Raw genomic sequence first — 22801 nt, 5'->3', positions numbered from 1 at the left:
CCGTCTCCATGAAGCTGGGCTACGGTCCCGCACACCGTTAGGCCGTCTTCCGCTCACGCCCCAACATCGTGCAGCCCGCCTCCAGTGGTGTCGCGACAGGCGTGAATGGAGGGACGAATGGAGACGTGTCGTCTTCAGCGATGAGAGTCGCTTCTACCTTGGTGCCAATGATGGTCGTATGCGTGTTTGGCGCCGTGCAGGTGAGTGCCACAATCAGGACTGCATACGACCGAGGCACACAGGGCCAACACCCGGCATCATGGTGTGGGGAGCGATCTCCTACACTGGCCGTACACCACTGGTGATCGTCGAGGGGACACTGAATAGTGCACGGTACATCCAAACCGTCATCGAACCCATCGTTCTACCATTCCTAGACCGGCAAGGGAACTTGCTGTTCCAACAGGACAATGCATGTCCGCATGTATCCCGTGCCACCCAACGTGCTCTAGAAGGTGTAAGTCAACTACCCTGTCCAGCAAGATCTCCGGATCTGTCCCCCATTGAGCATGTTTGGGACTGGATGAAGCGTCGTCTCACGCGGTCTGCACGTCCAGCACGAACGCTGGTCCAACTGAGGCGCCAGGTGGAAATGGCATGGCAAGCCGTTCCACAGGACTACATCCAGCATCTCTACGATCGTCTCCATGGGAGAATAGCAGCCTGCATTGCTGCGAAAGGTGGATATACACTGTACTAGTGCCGACATTGTGCATGCTCTGTTGCCTGTGTCTATGTGCCTGTGGTTCTGTCAGTGTGATCATGTGATGTATCTGACCCCAGGAATGTGTCAATAAAGTTTCCCCTTCCTGGGACAATGAATTCACGGTGTTCTTATTTCAATTTCCAGGAGTGTATATTATACTAGAACTGACATGTGGTTACATTTTCACGCAATTTGGGTGCATGGATCCTGAGAAATCAGTACCCAGAACAACCGTAATAACGGCCTTGATACACGTGGGCATTGAGTCAAACAAAGCTTGGATGGCGTGTACAGGTACAGCTGCCCATGCAGCTTCAACACGATACTACAGATCATCAAGAGTAGTGACAGGCGTATTGTGACGAGCCAGTTGCTCGGCCACCATTGACCAGACGTTTTCAGTTGGTGAGAGATCTGGAGAATGTGCTGGCCAGGGCCTGCAACATGCGGTCGTGCATTATCCTTCTGAAATGTAGGGTGTCGCAAGGATCGAATGAAGGGTAGAGCCACGGGTCGTAACACATCTGAAATGTAACGTCCACTGTTCAAAGTGCCGTCAATGCGAACAAGAGGTGACCGAGACGTGTAACCAATGGCACCCCATACCATCACGCCGGGTGATACGCCAGTATGGCGATGACGAATACACGCTTCCAGTGTGCGTTCACCGCGATGTCGCCAAATACGGATACGACCATCATGATGCTGTAAACAGAACCTGGGTTCATAGGAAAAATTGACGTTTTGCCATTCGTGCACCCAGGTTCGTCGTTGATTACACCATCGCAGGCGTTCCTGTCTGTGATGCTGCGTCAAGGGTAACCGCAGCCATGGACTCCGAGCTGATAGCCCATGCTGCTGGAAACGTCGTCGAACTGTTCGTGCAGATGGTTGTTGTCTTGCAAACGTCCCCATCTGTTGACTCAGGGATCGAGACGTGGCTGCACGATCCGTTACAGCCATGCGGATAAGATGCCTGTCATCTCGACTGCTAGTGATACGAGGCCGTTGGGATCCAGCACGGCGTTCCGTACTACCCTCTTGAACCCACCGATTCCATATTCTGCTAACAGTCATTGGATCTCGACCAAGGCGAGCAGCAATGTCGCGATACGATAAACCGCAATCGCGATAGGCTACAATCCGACCTTTATCAAAGTCGGAAACGTGATGGTACGCATTTCTCCTCCTTACACGAGGCATCACAACAATGTTTCACCAGGCAACGCCGGTCAACTGCTGTTTGTGTGTAAGAAATCGGTTGGAAACTTTTCTCATGTCAGCACGTTGTAGGTGTCGCCACCGGCACCAACCTTGTCAATGCTCTGAAAAGCTAATCATTTAGTCCAGTCAAATTGCAGAAATACCTTGCAAAAGGTGGGGTAGAAGAGTTTACTTTTTCAACTCGTTCATATGGTTGGAAATATTAGAAAACAGAGTTTTGCCAACAAAATTTCGCTTGTGAAAACTTTCTGCAGTCAAAAACCTTGGAAAATTTCTGCCTTTTTTCCGTTTTTTCAAAATATCTGTTTTATTTGGTCCTATGGCTTTAACGTCTATTTTCTTTTTTAAAGAGCACAAAATTCTCTACAAATTTGATTCTTGCCATTTTTTCTACTCCCAATATATAAGGCGCTACAGCGCCTTAAAAAAATACAAATTTTTCAAATTTTGAGTATAGTGGCAAGATACCTTATTTTTGAACACTATTTTTTCAGTTTCTGTTTGTGTAGTATAAATACATTATACATCATGTTATATGTTGGAATTTACCACCTGACTTTCAAGTATTCAATTTCTCTGTATGCAACATGAGGATTGCTGGGTACCCAACTATTGTGATTCTTACATCACTACCTGAAGTTCACTATGGGCCACCTCAGCCCTGGTATTTGTAAAACTATAAATATAAAAATACATCATTAAGACACACACACACACACACACACACACACACACACACACACACACAATAAATTGTCTCAGGAAACTGAACTATTATTAGCTGCAATAGGCAACCTAATTAGGTAGGTAATTATTCTTGTGTATAAAAGCCACACAGTTGACATTAAAAATAAGTAGCTTTATTACAATTAAAATGCATTGTCAGTTACTAAAAAATGTTGACAGTTCTGGGTGTGTAATACTTGTAATATCGCACATTAGCGCACTTGAGACAGATATGAGCATCACTTCCGACGACTTGATGGGCCAGGTTCCTCAGTGTCACCAGAAATACCTTGAGTTACGGATTCAGGGTCTGTACCTACAGTTGATCCCAGATTTACCTCTTCTTTAAACAGCGAGTGAGCCTCAGCAAGTTTGTTGATTTCGTCAGCGGTTTCCTTAACATCCTCCATAACATCTTCTTCACTGTCTTCATATAAAAATTTTGGCACGTTTTCACAGTTGACCCCAATACATTTCTTGCAAATTGAAGAACATTTCAAACCCGCTTTTCTGCAGGAGCACGCTCCGCCACAGTTCAGCTTGCATGAGCATGAAACAATGTGAAGAAGTGCTTCAGGTGCTGGATCTTGGCTCATTATAATGGGTATTGGACTGTGTTCACTGTGATTCCAGCCCCATTTCTCAGGAGGTTTCCAGTTTCCCATCCAACTTTGGGCTCGTTGGTAAGTCCGCAACGAATGATGTTGTGCAGCATCTAGTGTAGGTGGCAACCGTGCAAGATTCAGTTTGCTTTTTGTGGCAGACTTGGCGAATAGCTGGTGCCGCAAATGGTCTAGTGTGTGGGAACTGCTGACACCTCCACTATACAATGCGATGGTAACCTGTTCTGTTGCTGTTATTATTTCTTCACGGGTAGCATGTGGTTTATTGAACGTGCAAAGCGCTGAGGTTAGGTGTTCATTTTTCGCAACAATATTGCAGCACTTAATTCTTCCTTGATCAAAAAAAGCGGATGTTGTATCACACTGTCAAACTTGTAAGATGCAGTGGAAAACCACTTGTCTTCTGCATTTCCTCTTCCTGGCTTTAAGAAAAATAAGTTTTCAATGTCTTGCCCCAAACCGGTCATGAGCACAAGCAGGTCAACATCTTTTCCTACAATGTCAACACTTCCAAAATCTTAGGTTCTTGAAATGACAGATATTACAATCATAACGTCAGCATCTTCTTGTGCCTGGTGCACTTCAACGCTACACTCCAGAAATTCCTTTTTAAGAAATGTGATCAAACGCATCTTGTTTCGTTCGTTGTACAAGAACTTGTCCTGAGGGACTTGGTTCACCATCTCTGATTCAACCACAACGTCAACCGAAGAATGTTTTTTGGACCTACGATCCTCTCAGCACTCTTTGTGCTACATTTGTCTCCCTCACATGGATCCCCTTAAAATACAATAGCAAATTGAGATCCAAGTTGACGTTGCAGGTAAAAAACATAGCTTTGGGCTATTGACTTGAAGCAAACATTTCGAGTCCAAGTCACTTTGTGGATAAAGCTACCGTCCATCAAAATTTCGTTTGGCATATGGCAGTCTTAACTGCTTGGTTAAAAAGTCATCAGAATTCCATTTTGCACATAAGAAGCATCTCTCTTTGAACTTGAACTGACCTTTTTCCTGCGACCGACGTAGCACGCCTGTTGGTTCCTGAGGATGTCGAAGGCTAGCTGCTATCATTCTCTCATTAAAGCTGGGTTTACACTAGCAAGTCGCTTGCAGAAGTTATTGCTGCAAGTTATTGCTAGCCGCTTGCAGCTGTGTTTACACAGCAGCGCAAGAATTAAGCAAGATTCTTCCGCAAGTTCTTTGGCAAGAAACTTGCGTCAACAACTTGCTGATACTGTTTACATATGCTTTCAGTACCACGAGTGTCAGCCGAAGTGTAAAATGACAAGTAGGCGGGTGAGATATGCTGCAGCTCTTGTAATTGTAATGCAAAACCTGAAAAACAAAAAGAGAAGTATTTTGGTTAGAGAGTAGATAATGAGAAGATCGCAAAATGGTGCCTGTAATAACCTTTTGCAAGAACTTAGTATCGAGAGCATGGATACTTTTGCAGAATGTCCTCAAATGATCCTGAGTATTTGTTGATGTTAATAGCGCCCGTCATATCAAAACGAGACACAAACTTCGGTACTGCTATTTTAGCAAAGGAACGTTTGCTAGTCACTCTATGATTTATAGCTACCGGTGAGCTACGAATAAAATAGGCATTTCATTTATTTATGTGAAACATACAACCAAAAAAAGTTTGAATTTTGAAATCTTTTCTTTGTAGGAGACTCATACAAGTCCCTAATGTACTTGTTTCATATTCCCGTCTGCACGATTTCTCTGATCGTACCCGATGTATGTAGAGCCTTTTTTAAAATCCTGAAAAGGGAAAATTATTTGAAGGTATGTGAAAACACAATAATTAAATTAAATTTTTATTAAAATAAACTGCATTTTACAGAATTATATGCTTATAAAAATGTTTTTTTTTCTAATGCTCATAAAATAGAAAGTGAATAGCTAAGTAAATAGAACATGTAATAATTACACATCGTCTTTTTCTAGACTCCTAAAACAACAAGCGAGTGGATGCAGGTGGCAAAGGGGTTGTGTCTCCAAGTTATGCTACTTTCTATGTACTTCTTTTATAGATGTGTCGCATATCGACGAGATTTCATTTAAAGCGCTCATCTTCTTCACTCTATCCTTAAAGTCTCGGTTATGCACGTTCCGTATTTCGGGGTAGCTCTCCACGGCTTCAATAAAATGTTCTGTATCCTGCTTCCCGCTTCTCCTCCATTTCTGAAATTTGTTTGCATATAATACGTAAGATGGTTGCATCAAATTAAGTCACCACATTAAGTAAAATGTTAAATATGAATGTTATGCAGACGACATACTTACTATAACTTGCGCTTCCTACTTGCAGGAAATAGAAATAAATCCTAAAAGCTGCAAGTTACTTGCAGATACTTCTTGCGTGGTGTTCACACTGGAAGCGGAAAACGTGCAGCAAGTCACTTCCGCAATAAATTGCTACAGTCGCAAGTCGACTTGGCGATATGTTAACACTCGCAAACCGCGCGGCAAGTTCCTCCGCGCAAGTAAATTGCTGCAATAACTTGCTAGTGTAAACCGAGCATAATGTACTTCTTGTAGCATGCTTCATGCGCCATCACTTCACTGAGCGTTTTCAAAAAACGGGCGTGAGCAGACTCCCTGCGTTTAGCACTACAATCGATAAGTGTGCTCAGTCCTTTCTTTTTCACATTGCATCCACCACCCACCACAGTTTTTTCGCAAATGAAACACACATTCATGTCAGACATACTCATTTTCAGCACCACAACATATACTGCATGGAAGCGACTCCAAACTGTAGGACCCTTATTGTTGTGTGCTAATAGCTGTCAGCGCGCTGTGACCAATCACTAGAGATAATCGCCTTCCGCCCGCCAAAGAATAAATACGCTTTTGTCCGCTAAAGAACAATTCCTACATACTTTTTCTTACAACTGATCATTAACGTCAATCAACTGTAGAAAATGTACGGCACCTGCATGCAATCGTATTACATATTGTAACACAAATAAACTTCACGCAATCCGACGTGAATGTGTTCGTAGTTACTGAATATGATGCTGTTTGTCCTGGCCCTGCAACAGAGTGAGATGGTAAATTCCAATGAATAACATGATGAGTAATATGTTTATACCACACAAATAGAAACTGAAATAAGTGTTCAAAACTTGGGTAATTTGCCACTTTACTCGAAATTTGAAAAATTGGTATTTTTTGAGGCGCTGTAGCGCCTTAGATATTGGGAGTAGAAAAAATGGTAAAAATCAAATTTGTAGAGAATTTTGTGCTCTTTAAAAAAGAAAATAGACGTCAAAGCGATAGGATCAAATGAAACTGAGATATTTTGAAAAAACTGAAAAAGTCCGAGATTTTCGAAGTTTTTTGACTGCAGAAAGTTTTCCCAAGAGAAATTTTGTTGGCAAAACTTGGTTTTCTGACCTTTCCAACAATATGAACGAGTTAAAAAAATAAAATCTTCTACCCCACCTTTTGCAAGGTACAGGCTTTTTTTCTGACAGTTTCACTGGACTAATTTGCATATCACAGCATCTTCTTCCTGTCGGTTAAATTTCGCGTCTGTAGCACGTCATCTTCGTGGTGTAGCAATTTTAATGGCCAGTAGTGTATTTCATACCACGTAATTCTTATGTAATTTACCTAACCATAAAATACATTTCAACTGACGGTCGTGGGCGCTGAATAGAATACAAAAAGAACCAGAAGTCCAGAGTTCAAAAAGGTTTGAAACAGATCTAGAATGGGCGTGCGCAGCGAACGAAACTAACAACTCGATACTGAACTAACTTGGAGCAGTCGGCAGTGGAACTGCGATCAGTGGCCACGCGTAGGAGGACGAGTCCGGCCGAGGCACATACAGACAGGCGGGAATGGGATCGAGGCTGGAACGAAGTAGAAAGCCGCGACCGAAGTGAACTGTGAAAGACCGTTCCTTAGAATTAGCTCATCGCTCTTTCCGTTCATCTTGGTGAACCGTTCCTTTGGACCCGTTTGTTTACGAACGACCCATCTCTACTGAAAATATTACACATTTTTCGTTTTCAATCTCTCTGGCCATATACTATCATCTCGGCCTGCGCGTTAAAACTATTTAGCAAAATAAAAGAAAAAGACACTGACTTCAGTACAATCGTCTGATATGGCTGATAACTTATCAACTTCATCCACATCCTTCTGTGGGTAAAGATGAACAGTGCCCTTTCTTCAGTCATACACTTGGTCTGCTGGAATGTAGTACAGCAGCCGCCGGATCATTTGACGCATTGTGATCAGAGTTACATTCGTTGTAGATGTAGACAGTTGGTTTCTCAACTTCGGTCATTCTGAATATCTTGCTGAAAAGAAAAATATAAAAAGGAAATTAATTTTAAAACGTAATATTGAAAATATTGAAATTGGGATGCCTCATCTCTCACTCTTCCTCGTTCATTAAATTACATCACTAGATGCCAATAAAGATAGTAACAGTAACAACCAAACAGCTTATAATCTTCTCGCAATAATGATTTTTATCTTGCCTGAATGCTCGGTCACATTCTGCTGTGGAGTGTGTAAGTGATAGTACGTCAGAAGCACATAAAAATGTACAGTTATGGGATGAGATTTGATAAAGTAACAAATTTAACACAAAATGATGATAGTACTTCAGGTGTGCAACAAAGCCCCTGCGAGGCGCGTGTATCGGAATATGTTTTTACACTCAACTAAATCTTATCGTTAGCGTAGTTCACAGTTGCGCACATGCTTCATAATCGCTTGATAGTAACATAATAATGTATGCAAGTTCATTGGTTTTGCAACAGTTTCTCGCTCAGAAAATAAAAATCCCAAAATTATCATATTTTCGCGTGTAATCCTTCACTTAGGATCATACAGTCCTTGAAATTATGCTATGCGTTTGATCTTTGTTATACACCAACACTGAGGGACAGCTCGGACCGAAACAAGAATAGCCAATAGCGTTACATGGGGTACGATTTGTTACCATTAAATGTCAGTTAACGACGTATCAGCGGTAGAAGGTGTTCAGGAGGCACTTAGGGTAGCAATATTAAGGTCAAAATTTGTGTATGAACGGCGTGGTCTCGTGGTTAGACACATGTGTAGGAGAAAGTAATAATCGCGAAAACTAAGTTCATACTCGGCACTGTGGCTGATGGAAGAGATTATAAATGCATTTTCCATTTACAGTCGCTCCCATCAGCCACCGCGCCGAGTGTCAACTTAGTTTGCGCGAATAATAGGTTTCTGTACTGTTCTTGCAACTGTTTTTATCCCATTTTCGCGTTTGTTACAGATTCTCGTTCTTTCTTATTAATGTAACACTAGTATATTCCGCAATATTCGATGTTATATACGTATAAGACGTGCTCTGTAACGAATGACCGATGGCATCAGCAGTTTGGTCCCTTAGGAATTCACACACATTTCAAACGAATGAGTTTCTTCGATTTTGTGACTGATTAAAAAACGAAAGATGGAACCCCTGCAAGTGGAACGACCGGCAATGATACATGAATTATTTCGTGCTACGAGTACTTTGCTGTTTCATCCGAATAAGTCGCAATTTCGGACGGTGTGGATAGGTAGGAACCTAAGACGACAGTTAAAATTGCTGCGAATGAAAATCGAGCAGCAGTGACATTTATATTCTTCCTTGTCACAAGCATTTAGCTGCGATCTAATCGTTAACAATGCTGTCGTAAATTCAGCAGCAAGGCAGACATCGCACCACACAGCGATTGATAGCTAATTAACTTTATGCAAAGTAGTGAATGGTCATTAATGTTATGGTGTCAGTGTGATTTGGATCATAATTTCCATACTCCATTTTACTTTTCGCTAAATGATTATTTAAAAACGAAACATACAGTTAATTGTAGCAAGCAACACTATTCGCCAGGACTATTCAATAAAAATTCTGCTACAAATCACAAAAAAAGTTTTCGGTGTATCTTTACAATACGTCAATATTCCAGAAGCCAGCGGCACGAGTGCTCACGACTTGAAAGTATGAAACAAGTTTTATTTCCCTCCCCTTTTCACAAAATAATTGCAGCGACAAAATACACTATACCATGAATCATTTGTTGACAGATTGTTCCCGAAATGTTTTCGCTGGTAAACATTCAGTTCTCAGGTCAGCCACAGTGCCAGTGCCCACTGAACACCAAAGAAAAAGTCTCACACATGCCCATCTAAACTGAAGAAATCCTATTCTCTCTCATTGCCCTGAAAATAGTGGAGTTCGTTATTCACGTATCGGGCCGAGCTGTTCCTAACGATAAAAAGTCACCCGAACTTACAGTGTTCTGTAAATGGGAAATGCCTTTGCGGTCGCTCCCATCAGCCACCTCGCCGAGTGTCAACTTGGCGCACATAGTGCTGCGTGGTGTCTGCCAGCGGTACGTTTTCGTTCATCGTCCATCACAGGCATAGGAATAAGTAGGGGCAGGAAAATTTCGCGAAAATAACGAGGAAAATAATGCGAAATTGACTATTTTTAGCGAAATAAGGCGAAATCGATGACTTTTATGAAATATCGTGAAATTTGTAATTTTCCTGTATAAAAAATTTAATCTGAGGACGACAGTCTCGTAACTGGTAGATATTGAATGTTGAAAATGTATTTTTAGTAACTGATAGTTATTGAATGTTGAAGTTATGTTTTGCCTACTTTATTTTTTCTCTCTTTTATGTATGATATTAAAATGACAGTTTATTTCCCTCGTAACAAACTGTGATGTGACTTCAAAAATAGCAACCAAAGTGGCAAAACAATTGACCTAATTTAGCAAAAACACTGAGTTTGACCAAAAAGTACATAGAGTTTGGGCAAAAAACACCGTATGTGGTAAAAAAATAAACATCTAATTTGAAAAAAATAAACATCGAATTTGATAAAAATATAAAAAGGGAAAATATGATGACAATTGGCAACAAAATGGCTCTGAAATTGGCAAAAGTTGACACCAAAATTGGCAAAAAATAACACTGAACTCGGCCGTAAAATAAAACGATTTTTTCCTGTCCCTGGATGTAAGACATATCACTTAGTTATTAAAAAAATAAAAGAAGTAATAGTGAAAATAGATGTAAGAAGAGACTGACACCTAATATTTCACATAAAACTTGGATCACTTAATATATTGTAATATATTATGCCCAGAATTTCTAAATTTAAATTATTTTACTGTCTTCATTTGTTGGCACTCTCGAAAATACAGTATTATGGTTTTATTGTAGTGTGTTTCTGTAATTTTGTGTGAAAGCTATGTTGCAGATGAAATATATTTTTAGGTGTCTGAAATTTGATAATTTGCCCTGTTGCTATAGTTTATTCATGTACTTAATTATTTTTCAGGTTGAAGCCACTGGAAAGCGTATTACTGAAAATTTCATCAGCATCCGATCCAGCAACAGTTGTATCAACTGTTTTCCCCCTTGTTGTTGCATTTGACCCACAACTATCGGCTGAAGTGCTAATTGTGTCAACAACTGCAGAATGGTTAAATACCCTGTTAAAGTGGTATGACTTCTACAATACATTTAATAAGTTAATTGGTTAGTTTTAATATTGCATGTGTAAACTGTTTCAGATATGTGAATTTCTGTATCAGTTTCCACATTTCTTACTGTACTGAAAAAATACATATGGCATTTTATAGACAAAGTCTAAGGCGACATGATGTGACATTTAGAGAGTAGTATCAGTGCTAAAATCTCATTTAACTGACATTGAATGCTAATTTTCACAGCCAATGTAGGTTTGTGTGGATTTCTTTGGTACAATTTGCAGGTCAGCTTAAAATATTAAACTGTTATAGGCCACAGATCTTTGCTGTGCATGGTGGATTGATAAATATATCAAATGATTGTAATGAAATGACCAGATGAAATACAGGAGAAGAGGTGTCCTTGAAGTCCAACTCTTGAAAGAGAATTCAGATTTATCAACGCAAGGACTATGAAGTATAGATGGGCACAACTCTATAATTACTAGAAACTAACTTAACAGTGTTAACAAAGTCATTCACATGTTATGATGATTCATGAATACTAAATAACAAACTGCAAGAAATCCTCATCCAACATGAGTGGCCAGTTTCAAAAGTCAGTCCATTTGCCATTCACCATTACAGCCGTGTGGCATTTTATAAGATAATGACACTGACAAAGGATCGTTTAATGTGACTGAAAATGAACCACAGATAAATATGTGTTTTATTTCTGACACATATGGAAATGGTTTGTATATGCTTAGAAAGCAGCACTGTTTGTTTTGTGGAAAATTCATGAAGATACTATACGAAATTTGGAATAAGCATTACAAGAATTTTTTTCCTCTGTTTGGTGTACACAAGGGGAGCATTAAATTTCTTTATAGCTATGAGTAATGCCATTTTTCACTCTGGCACTGCAGATAGCAATAATATACAGAATCACTTGGAAAGCACCGAGATGCAAGCAAAGGAATGCCAAGATCGTTCAGAGTGGAGGATAATGATGGAGTTAAAAGAGTGAATAGGAAGCCAAAAATAAATGCCAATGCACAGTAAAGATCACTGGTAAGGGAGATCTGTCCTTAAGAGAAATTCAAACCAGAATGTACATTGCAAAAATAAGATGTTCTTTCACATATCCAGATTTGTCAGCATTACTCTTGATGGATTTCCCTAACTCTGTGTATGTATTTGTTGATGGCAGTTCTTTATTTCTGGTGTGATTTTGTTTCAAAATTCTGCACTCAGGAATAGAGTGGTGATGTCCAAGAAGGAAACAGTTAAAGAGTGTAGGAACTCCATTGTGAAGAAAACAGAACTCTTTGCTTATAGGCTGTATATTGAGGAAAATAAGAGTATGCGAGTGAAACTTGGAATATGGAAAACGATGGCCTTGGTTTTTGACAATTTATGATATTGATACATAATATCAGAGGGGAGAGGACCAACATTTTTTTTCGAGTTTGTCTTATTACAATCTTCGAGAAATATTGTACATAAATTTAATTGATCATAGGGTCAGTTAAAAAGCACACTTAAACTGCAGATTCTGCATTTAGCACCAAACTGGAAACACTATGCCGTGACATGTACTTGAAGTTTCATATGAAACAACAGTGTCCTGAATGACCCACACTGACATATTTATAGGCAGCTGTATGCCAGCTCCATGTCCATTTCCATGCACTCCTTGTGGTACAACTAGACTCATCATTACTACATAACTGGAATGTCTCTGATTTAGAGTCTGTATTGAAACTTGAGCTAGATGAGGATTTGGAAACCATGCGCTTGCTTGGGTATAGATATTACTCCCTCCCCCCCCACCCCCACCCCCCATCCTCCTCCCCTCTTCAAATGACACACCGTGCCAAAAATACCCAAGTTTATGCCTGACCCTACTAGGAATAGGAAAGAGTTGTGCTCAGATACCTTCCATTAGGTCCAGTGGCATGTCAGCATTACAGTTCCAGTGCTTCTGATGCGGTTGGTAGCACCTGTTGTCCCAATGGGTGGTGACGGTGACTAGGGTCTACCTGTGAGACAGTGGGTTCCTTGAGCAACTGGGTTGGCGGAAGAGGTTCCAGTTCCATGAATTTCACATTTTTTAACCGTATGGCCTCCACTGGGTGTTGTGGTGTGCAGTGTGGGTGGAGTTCCTGTGAAAGGGAGGCTGTAAGTGGATTAGAATGTAGCAAAAGTTCCATCTCCATAGACTCCCGTCTTCGTTCATTGATAACTGCAGGCCGTGAAGTTTTGCAGGGTTGGCAGTCATAGTGATAATGTGGCACAGGAGAGGCACATTATCCCTACACCAGCAGGCAGGCCTCGAGACTCTTATCCTATTGGTTGTTGCTATGTCAGTTGTGCTGGAGACATTGAACATTCCAGTAGCCATAGCTGGTTATTGTGACAGGTCAGTTAATTGCAATAGAGGAAAACTATCATTTGTAAACTCCTATTTTCAACACCTCCAACTTGGGTACTAGTGTTGGAAGTTCGGCCGTATGTCTTCCCACAGTACTTCCAGCATCATATGTCAAGATTGCGGACGCCCATCACATCCCAATATTCCGTGTTCCTCTCCTCCCATCTATGTGTCAGCTGCAGAGAGCACCATTTGCTTTGCTCGTCAGACCGCAGGATTCTCCAGAAAGGAAGGAAAATTACGGAGTAAAAGACCCTGGACCAACTGAACTACACTGAGGCTAAGAGAAAATTTGAACGCCTGGATCCTGTGCATATGACATTGTCTTATGCCACCGCTACAACATTTCTGGCACCATCAGCTCTGCCAACCCCAGTCACCCCTCAGAGCCAGAAGACTACACTTGCCCCCTTGATGGTGGGGGGCATTTCCCTCCCTGTTGCTCCTGCACCACCTACTTCAGGAGCAACACCCCCCCCCCCCCCCCCAGCCATCAGGGACACCCGTCCCCACTTCTAAACAAGAGAAGCGTCAGTCTTCTTCGGCTTCTCTTGCTCCAAAAGCAGCTGGTCATAGGGCTTCATGCTCATCCTCAGTCCCGGAGACTGAGCCAGTGAAGTCCTCCCAACCAAGGAAACCCAAGGAGCAATGAGAGAAATCCAAAAAGAAAACCCCTAAGATCAAGGAAATTGCAGTGGCACCACTACCTACAAGCTCTGCGTATGAGGATAGTGTGGAGATTTTGGCATCCGCTGAGGGCCCAGATCTTGCCAGACCCTCAGACACAATGGATACAGACCACTCAGGCAATAAGTCGGTGGCAGCAGGTGACTCTTGAGGCATAAACTGCCTCACTGAATGTTCCATGCCTTCCCAGTCTCACGAGGTCATCCTCCAGTGGAATTGTGGTGGTTTTTTTCCACAGCCTGGGTGAGCTACAGCAACTGTTAAGCTTCACACCTGCTATCTGCATTGCCCTCCAGGAAACGTAGTTCCTGACAATGTGGACCCCTGCCCTCTGTGGCTATAAGGGGTATTACAGGAACCATACAGACTGTAGTTGAGTGTCAGGTGGAGCTTGCGTTTATGTCGTAAACTCAGTCTGTAGTGAACCTGAGCCCCTTCAAACCCCTCTTGAAGCAGTGGCTGTCAGAATGGATGATGCAGGAAATAACTGTCTGCAATGTATATCTTCCTCCAGATGGTGCAGTCCTCCTGAATGTATTAGTTGCACTGATTGATGAACTCCCCAAACCTTTCCTACTTTTGGGAGATTTTAATGCCCATAACCCCTTGTGGGGTGGCACCGTGCTTACTGGCTAAGGCAGAGATGTCGGAACTTTACTGTCTCAGTTTGACCTCTGCATCTTAAACACTGGGGCTGCCACTCATTTCAATGTGGCTTATGGTAGTTACTCAGCCATTGAATTATCAATTTGCAGCCCAGGACTTCTCTCATGTATCCACTGGAGAGCACATGACGACCTGTGTGGTAGTGACCACTTCCTCATCTTCCTGTCACTGCCCCAGTGTCAGGCCCACAGACACCTGCCCAGATGGGCTTAAGCAAGGCGGACTGGGAAACTTTCACCTCTGCTGTAACATTGATGTGACGGTGAAGTGGGTAACTACAACAATTGTTTCTGTGGCAGAAAATGTGATCCCTCACTCTTTAGGGTGCCCGAGGCGTAAGGCAGTCCCTTGCTGGTCCCCGCTAGTCGCTGAACCAATTAAGGAGCATCGGCAAGTTCTGCAATGGCATAAGCAGCACCCTTCCCTGGAGCACCGCATAGCCTCACAGCTCCGTGCCCGTGTTCTCCAGCTTATCAAACAAAGGAAGCAGGTGTGTTGGGAGAGATACATCTCCACCATTGGGCGCCATACGTCACCTTCCCAAGTCTGGGCAAAGATCAAACATCTTTTCAGGTACCAGACGTCAACAGGTGTCCCCTAAATGGCGTGTTATCTACTGATGCAAATGTGATTGCCGAGCACTTTGCTCGAGCCTCTGTGTAGTAGAATTACCCCCCAGCCATTTGCACTCTCAAATGGCAGCTGGAAGGGAACATCCTCTCATTCACTACACACTGCAATGAATTCTATAATGTCCCATTTACAGAGTGGGTGCTCCTCAGTGCCCTTGCACATTCCCATGACACAGCTCCTGGGGCTGATCGGATCCACAGCCAGATGATTAAACATTTCTCATCTCACTACAAGTGACATCTTGTCATCTTCAAGCAGATCTGGTGCAATGGTATCTTTCCATTGCAATGGCAGGAGAGCACCATCATTCTGGTGCTCAAACCTTGTAGAAACCCGCTTGATGTGCATCGCTACAGCCCATCAGCCTCACCAACATTCTTTGTAAGCTGCTGGAACGTATGGTATGTCGGCGGTTGGGTTGGGTCGGGTCGGGTCGGGTCGGGTCGGGTCGGGTCGGGTCCTGGAGGCACATGGTCTACTGATTCCATGTCAGGGCTGCTTCTGCCAGGGTTGCCCTACCACTGATTGTCTTGTGTCCATCAAGTCTGCCATCCGAACAGCCTTTTCCAGACAGCAACACCTGATTGCCATCTCTTTTGACTTATGTAAAGCATACGACACGACGTAGCGACAGCATATCCTTGCCACTTTGTGTGAGTGGGGTCTCTAAGGCCCATTCCCATCTTTTTATCCAAAACTTCCTGTTGCTCTGTACTTTCCGTGTCCAAGTTGGTACCTCCCATAGTTCACCCCATATCCAGGAGAATGGAGTCCCTCAGGGCTCTGTATTGAGTGTATCTCTATTTTTAGTGGCCATTAATGGTCTAGCAGCAGCTGTAGGGCCATCCGTCTCACCTTCTCTGTATGCAGACTTCTGCATTTCGTACTGTTCCACCAGTACTGGTGTTGCTGAGTGGCACCTACAGGGAGCCATCCACAAGGTGCATTCATGGGCTCTACCCCACGGCTTCCACTTTTCAGCCGCAAAGTCGTATGTCATGCACTTCTGTAGGCATTGTACCGCTCATTCGGAACCAGCACTTTACCTTAATGATGATCCACTCACTGTAGTGGAGACATATTGATTCCTAGGACTGGTTTTAGAAGCTCAATTGACTTGGCTGCCTGATCTTTGTCAGTTTAAGCAGAAGTGCTGGCAGCACCTTGGTGCTCTCCGTTGCCTGAGCAACCCTACTTGGGGTGCAGATTGCTCAACGCTGCTGCTGCTGCTGCTGCTGCTGCTGCTGCTGCTGCTGCTGCTTCTCCTCTACAGAGCCCTTGTCCAATCCAGAATTGACTATGGGAGTGTGGTTTATGGTTCGGCAGCACCTTCAGCATTGCATTTACTCAACCCTGTGCCCCACTGCAGGGTTCGACTAGCTACAGGAGCATTTAGGGCGAGTCCTGTGACCAGCGTACGGGTGGAGGCTGGCGTCCCTCCATTGCAGGTCAGGCATGCGCAGCTGCTTACCAGTTACGCAGCACACATTTGTAGTTCCCCTGAGCATCCAAATTACCATCTCCTTTTCCCACCCGCGGCAGTCTACCTCCCGCATCGGTGGCCCAGGTCGGGACTAATGATTGCGGTTCGCGTGCCGTCCCTTCTTTCTGAACTGGTGTCCTTCCCTTTACCACCTATACTTGAGGTCCATTCACATACAACTCCATGGTGTGTGCCTCGGCCACAGCTTCTTCTGGAACTTTAATGATTCCATAAGGACTCTGTTAACCCTGCAGCTCTCTGCTGTCACTTCCTCTCGATTCTTGACATGTTCTGGGGCTCTGAAGGGGTTTACACAGACGGCTCAATGGCTGATGGTTGCGTTGGCTTTGCCTATGCTCGCGGCGGCCATATTGAACAGCATTCCATACCCGATGGTTGCAGTGTATTCACTGCAGAGCTGGTGGCCATTTCTCGTGCACTTCAGTATCTCCGTTCATGCCCTGGGGAGTCTTTTCTTTTATGTACTGACTTCTTGAGCAGACTGAAAACTATCGACCAGTGCTACCCTCGGTATCCTTTGGTAGTGTCGATCCAGGAGACCATCTATGCCCTGGAATGGTCCAGTCGTTCAGTGGTGTTCGTCTGGACCCCTGGTCACGTCAGAATCGCAGGCAGTGAACTTGCGGACAGGCTGGCCTAACAGGCTACATGGAAACCACTTCTGGAGATGGGCATCTCTGCAACTGACCTGCATTCATTATTACGCCGCAAGGTTTTTCAGCTTTGGGAGACGGAGTGGCAAAATCTCAGTATGGACAACAAACTGCAAGCCATTAAGGGGACCACAAATGTGTGGAAGTCCTCGATGAGGGCCTCTTGCAGGGACTCCGTGGTTCTCTGCAGGCTCCGCATAGGTCATGCCTGGGCGACCCATGGCTACCTTCTGCGCCATGAAGACCCACCTCAGTGTCGGTGCGGTGCCCGTTTGACAGTGGCCCATACTCTTCTGCTCTGTCCTCCTTTGACTGCCCTGCGACTTCATCTTCAGTTGCCGGACTCGTTATCATTGATTTTAACAGACAATGCCTCATCGGCTGATATGGTTTTATGTTTCATCCATGAGGGTCGATTTTATCGTTTGATCTGAGTTTTAGTGCCTGTCCTTTGTCCTTGTGTCTTCCACCCTACTGCTTTTAGGGTGGAAGTTTTAATGTGTTGTTGTGTGGCTGACTTTTCCTTTTTATTTTAGTGATCGGCCAGCCACTGTAATTTTCTTCCTTGTTTTACTCTCTTCTGTTTCTTGCAACTCTCTGTTTTCTTGTCCTCTTTTGTTCCTTTTAGTGTTTGTTGTCTTTCCTATGTTCTTATGGTCTTGCCTTTCTTTCCATTTTGTTATATGTCTCATCAATTTTATTCTCACACTTATTAGTAACAAGGGACCAATGACCTCATAGTTTGCTCCCTTTCTGCCTCTTTTAAACCAGCCAACCAACTTGGGTACTACTTCAGGTTATGGCCTATCATATGAGCCCTGATGAGTAAATGTATGCTGGCCGCTGTGGCCGAGCGGTTCTAGGCGCTTCAGTCTGGAACCGCACTGCTGCTACTGTCACAGGTTCTAATTCTGCCTCGGGCATGGGTGTATGTGATGTTCTTAGGTTACTTAAGTTTAAGTAGTTCTAGGTCTAGGGGTCTGATGACCTCAGATGTTAAGTCCCATAGTGCTTAGAGCCATTTGAACCATTTTTTGAGTAAATGTACATAGTAGCAGGGGTTAATGGGTGTGTGGACCACTGAGTTGAGGTGGTCAGAAAATGTGCACAGTCCACACAGCACAGTATTTTGGCTGTCCTATGTCCATTGATTGGGATGGATTGCTATGTTTGAAGCAAGCTAATCAGTGCTTCCTCAGATGGCACACTTAACAATCAACAATCTGGAAAGACTGTATGGACCCATTGCCACTGGTGCTCCAGTGCATCCCTGGGACGAAATGTTGTTCAGGGACTGCTTGATTGCAGGTGCAGGCCAGGTAACCCCAGACCATACATACTATAGTGACATCAATACATGCCACTAAATGTGACACCCAAGCAACTACTTCATCCCAGATGTCACACAAGTATGTCATTTGCAGTAACTGGAGGATTTGGGTGTTAGTGTTACAATATCCTGACACTCTGGTTTTTTCGCCATTAAGATGAGATTACTATCACTGACATTGAGATGGCTATGCACTGGAAAAAAAACCCTTAAATACCAGATCAGTGCCCTTAGGAATGTATTCCAACCACGCCCTTAGTGCTGGGGACAGCACCCTTTGAAATAGCTGACCTTACCCTGATTTAGTAGCTACTTCATGTATGATAACTGGAATGTCATAAAGAGTGTAATCATACAGTGTAGGCTTTCCACAGCCAGTGCCTGCTTCGGTTAAAACTTCTGGGCTGATAGGTCCATGTTCTTTGCTGTTTTGTCTCCAAAGATGTCTTCCACAGTTGGAGACTAAACGTCAGGAAGTAATTTTATGTATTGATTGCAGCGTGTCGGCCAAGAAGTTTTAAGTAAAGTCAGCAAGAGTGTTTCATGTGTTATCATCCATTGCAAAATGGAGCCCTTCATGGTGATCAAACTAAAGTGTAGAACACAGGGGATGTGGGAAAGAATGCCCACATTATCATGGTGTGTGATGGACCAATTATGAATTTCATAGTGATTATTACTCAGGTACAGAGACTACCTCTGTAGCCACTACATTACTTTTTAGGGAGCTTGGAGGAGTCTCAATATTGAGAAATTTGTGGCCAGTAAGAAATGGAAATTTAGTTCTGTACAAACACTATAAAGGATTACTAGAGCCTCTTTCCCTACCTGCAGGTAATTTAACTGGGCTACTGTTAACATCTGGGATGCCAACGAAATGGGCTGTTCAGTGATGTTAGGTGTTTATAAGACAACATTGCACCAATTCCATACTGTAATGGGTCCAATTTGAGTGGAAAGCATTTGCCATGTATATATCTCACCAGGCCACAGGCTATCTCCCATTGCAAGTCCCGGGGTTAGAATAGGTGCGAGGTATCCCTGCTTGTCATAAGAGGTGACTAAAAGGAGTCTCACACTTTTAGGGCCTATCAATTCAGATCCCATTTTATGGTTTGACCTACTACTTTACAAATTCTACAGAAGTGCGGGCCACATGGGGAAGGATGCCTTACGTGGTGCATGAGTTATCCATAGTGCCCTTAGATTCGATCTCCTGAACCTCTTGTCATGGCTCTGCATCTCCACCTGCAATTAAACTACTTGGGAAAGGACACTTTTTCGGGGTATGTCATCTTCCTCCATTGTCTCCTGCCTTCTTTTGCCCCCATGACAGTATTGGATTTCTCTGCGCCCAACATCCAGCACGGTAGCCAGTCCATTGTGATGTGGCCTTCATGTACCCATTTGGTTGGTGGTAGTCTCCTGACTACACAGGGATCGCACTGCTGATGCCTGAGCTGTGAACTCCCCACATATGCCAAGGAATAGATGCCTGTCTTCCTGGGGCATCAGGACACCCAGCAACGGCCATCATGGCAGGTGGCCTTTGCTGTGGCTGGGTGGCGCCCATGGGGAGAGCCCCTGATCAGAGTGGGTGGCATCAGGGCGGATGACCCACAATGAAGCGGACTAATTCATCTCTTGCTGGTGACAGTATGGTGCCAGCAGTCTCTAAGAAGGGCAAGTTAGAGTAAAATCCTGACAGATATGACCCTAAATCGTTTCCCTCCCTCGCTACACCGTGGGAGGATCGTAGGGCTACAGAAAGAAGAGAGCCATATTCACCTCAGTATTTAGTTCGTATAGGAGAATGGATGGGGACTCCTTTCTACCTATGAAGCCTAAGTTTTTTGTTGAACATCTTGAGGATAAGTTTGTGGAAGTGGCAGTCCAAGATGAGAAGCGGTGCAGTCTTGATTGAGACAGCATCCCCAGTCCAATCCCGGGCATTACTCACTTGTGACCGGCTGGGTGATATTCCTGTTTCCATCATTCCACATAAAAGCCTCAACATGGTCCAGGGGATTATTTTCAATCGCGACCTCATATTGCAGTCTGATGATGAGCTCCACACCAATCTAGAACAGTGGGGTTCATTTCATCAAGCGTGTTTACAGGGGACCCAAAGACAACAGGGTTGCTACTGGTGCCTTCATCTTGGCCTTTGAGGGTGATTCATTGCCTGGAAAGGTCAAGGTGATGTTTTACCACTGTGATGTTAAACTACATGTTCCTCCCCCTATGCGGTGCTTTAAGTGCTTTAAGTGCAGGCACATGTCTTCCCGCTGCACTTCCAACGCCACATGGCGAAACTGTGGATGTCCACTGCATCCAGATACTCCCTGTATGTCTCCTCCCACGTGTATCAACTTCAGAGAGCAGCTCTACCCCTGCTTGCCAGACTGCACAGTACTCCAAAAGGAGCCGGAAATCATGGAGTACAAGACCCTGGACTGGTTGACTTACCAAGAGGCTAAGTGTAAATTCAAACGATTACACCCTGTTCGGTTTACTTCCACATATGCTGCAGCTACATTACCATTGCCATCACTGTTCGTGGCACAGTTTGTGGTACCAGTCGTACCACACTCTGTGGGGCATAAGGACAAATCGGCCATAGCAGAACACAGCCTCAGTGAGGGATGCACCGTCCAATTTGAAGAAACGAAAATGCTTTGCCAAGCCAGTGGCTTCTGGGAGAGCGTCATCAAGGAATCAGTCGAAATAAGATTACATGACAATTTTGTCAATAAGGACAAGGGCTACCATTTAAGTTCGGCATTGAACACTGCAATAGCAATTATATGCCAGGACTGTGCTCAGCTGCTAACACCCTGCTATTCTAAGCTAGACTAATGTGGCAGGCGGTGGCGGCGCCTGACCCCACGTGGTTTCCCCCCTCCTCCCCCCCACCAGCCTAGCGCTGGTAGGCGGGGTGGGGAGGGACGGCCGCCGCACGCCGCTGACCAGCTATATATAGAAGATAACCGCAGTCCAGAAGATTATGAGAATGACACTCATCGAAACGTCACGGATTTTCGATGGAGCTACCTGGATGGAAGTCCGAGAAGATATCATCAGCAGTGTACGCCAGGAAAGCCTGCATTCACATATGAAGCACCTCTATGGGGAGGAAGTGCTCTGCAGATTCAAACAGCTGCAGAATGAACGTATCAGGTAGACTAAGCTACTCAATACACTGGCCTTTCTCCAACGGTGTCGAGACAAGGGCGTCATGCCACGTTTTGCGGAATTGTGGCATCCAGTTAAATTGAAGAAGATGGACTGGATTTTGCGATGCGTGAGTGAGGCAATTGTTAGAGAACACATTCGCTTCTCACAAAGAGAATTGGACAAGAATGCGCGGACCCTATTCGCCTGCCACTTATTTCTCGCTGGTACTCAATCAAAGTATGCCTGGGAATGGGCAGATTGCAGCTCATTTGCCAACAGCGAGGTAAAAGACCGGCAAGCTAATGCAAGATCACACAGAAAATTCGAGAGACTGTCTGGAGATCTGAGCAGGAAACATGGTGTCGGTGAATGCAGAACAATTATCAACCTGATGCAGAAAGAACTTGACACCGTTACAACCTTGGCCCTGTCCAAAGGGTTGAATTTTGTTCCTGTTCCGAAGACAATACCGAAACAGGACATTATCATCGGTGTGGAAGAAGCCATCCATTGCCTGCCTGCAGAAAAAGTGGAAGAAATCAGGAATGAAACATGCAGAATAATTGACAAATCCTGGCTTCCGAAACCGAATATGATGTTAGCAGAACAGAAAGCACTAAGAGCACTAAAATATGATGAAAACACCATAGTCCTTTCTGCTGATAAAGGAAATGCTATGGTTCTATTGTCTGCTGATGACTATCACCAGAAGATAAATACTTTGCTGCAGGATTTGGCCTACAAGAAGCTGAAGAAAGATCCAACACTGAAGATAACAAGGAAAACCACAGCTTTGCTCAACCAATCAGATCCAACAAAAGAAGATGTGAGACCACTCTATCCCAGGGCCCCAGCACCTCTGCAACTATATGGACTGCCCAAGGTTCACAAGGATGGGGTGCCTCTTTGCCCTATAATGAGCAACATTAATGCAACTACATACGGAGTAGCG

General features: G+C 43.9%; 1 protein-coding gene across 3 annotated transcripts in view; it reads left to right on the top strand.

Annotated features, from left to right (window-relative positions):
- The window catches only part of LOC126248803 (glucose-6-phosphatase catalytic subunit 1), a 204379-nt gene that overhangs the window by 32927 nt on the left and 148651 nt on the right, over nt 1-22801 (top strand). For all 3 annotated transcript variants that reach the window (XR_007545540.1, XR_007545541.1, XM_049950198.1), the window contains exon 2: nt 10633-10797. Coding sequence is in view for 1 of the 3 variants with exons in the window: in XM_049950198.1 (XP_049806155.1) it covers nt 10633-10797 (165 nt within the window). In the remaining 2 variants the exon portion in view is untranslated. The remainder of the gene's footprint in view (nt 1-10632; nt 10798-22801) is intronic.

This window comes from Schistocerca nitens, chromosome 3 (genome assembly GCF_023898315.1).
Source record: "Schistocerca nitens isolate TAMUIC-IGC-003100 chromosome 3, iqSchNite1.1, whole genome shotgun sequence".
NCBI classification, from domain to species: domain Eukaryota; kingdom Metazoa; phylum Arthropoda; class Insecta; order Orthoptera; family Acrididae; genus Schistocerca; species Schistocerca nitens.
The sequence above is the reverse complement of the archived record's forward strand: the minus strand, read 5'-3'. Positions and strand labels throughout refer to the sequence as shown.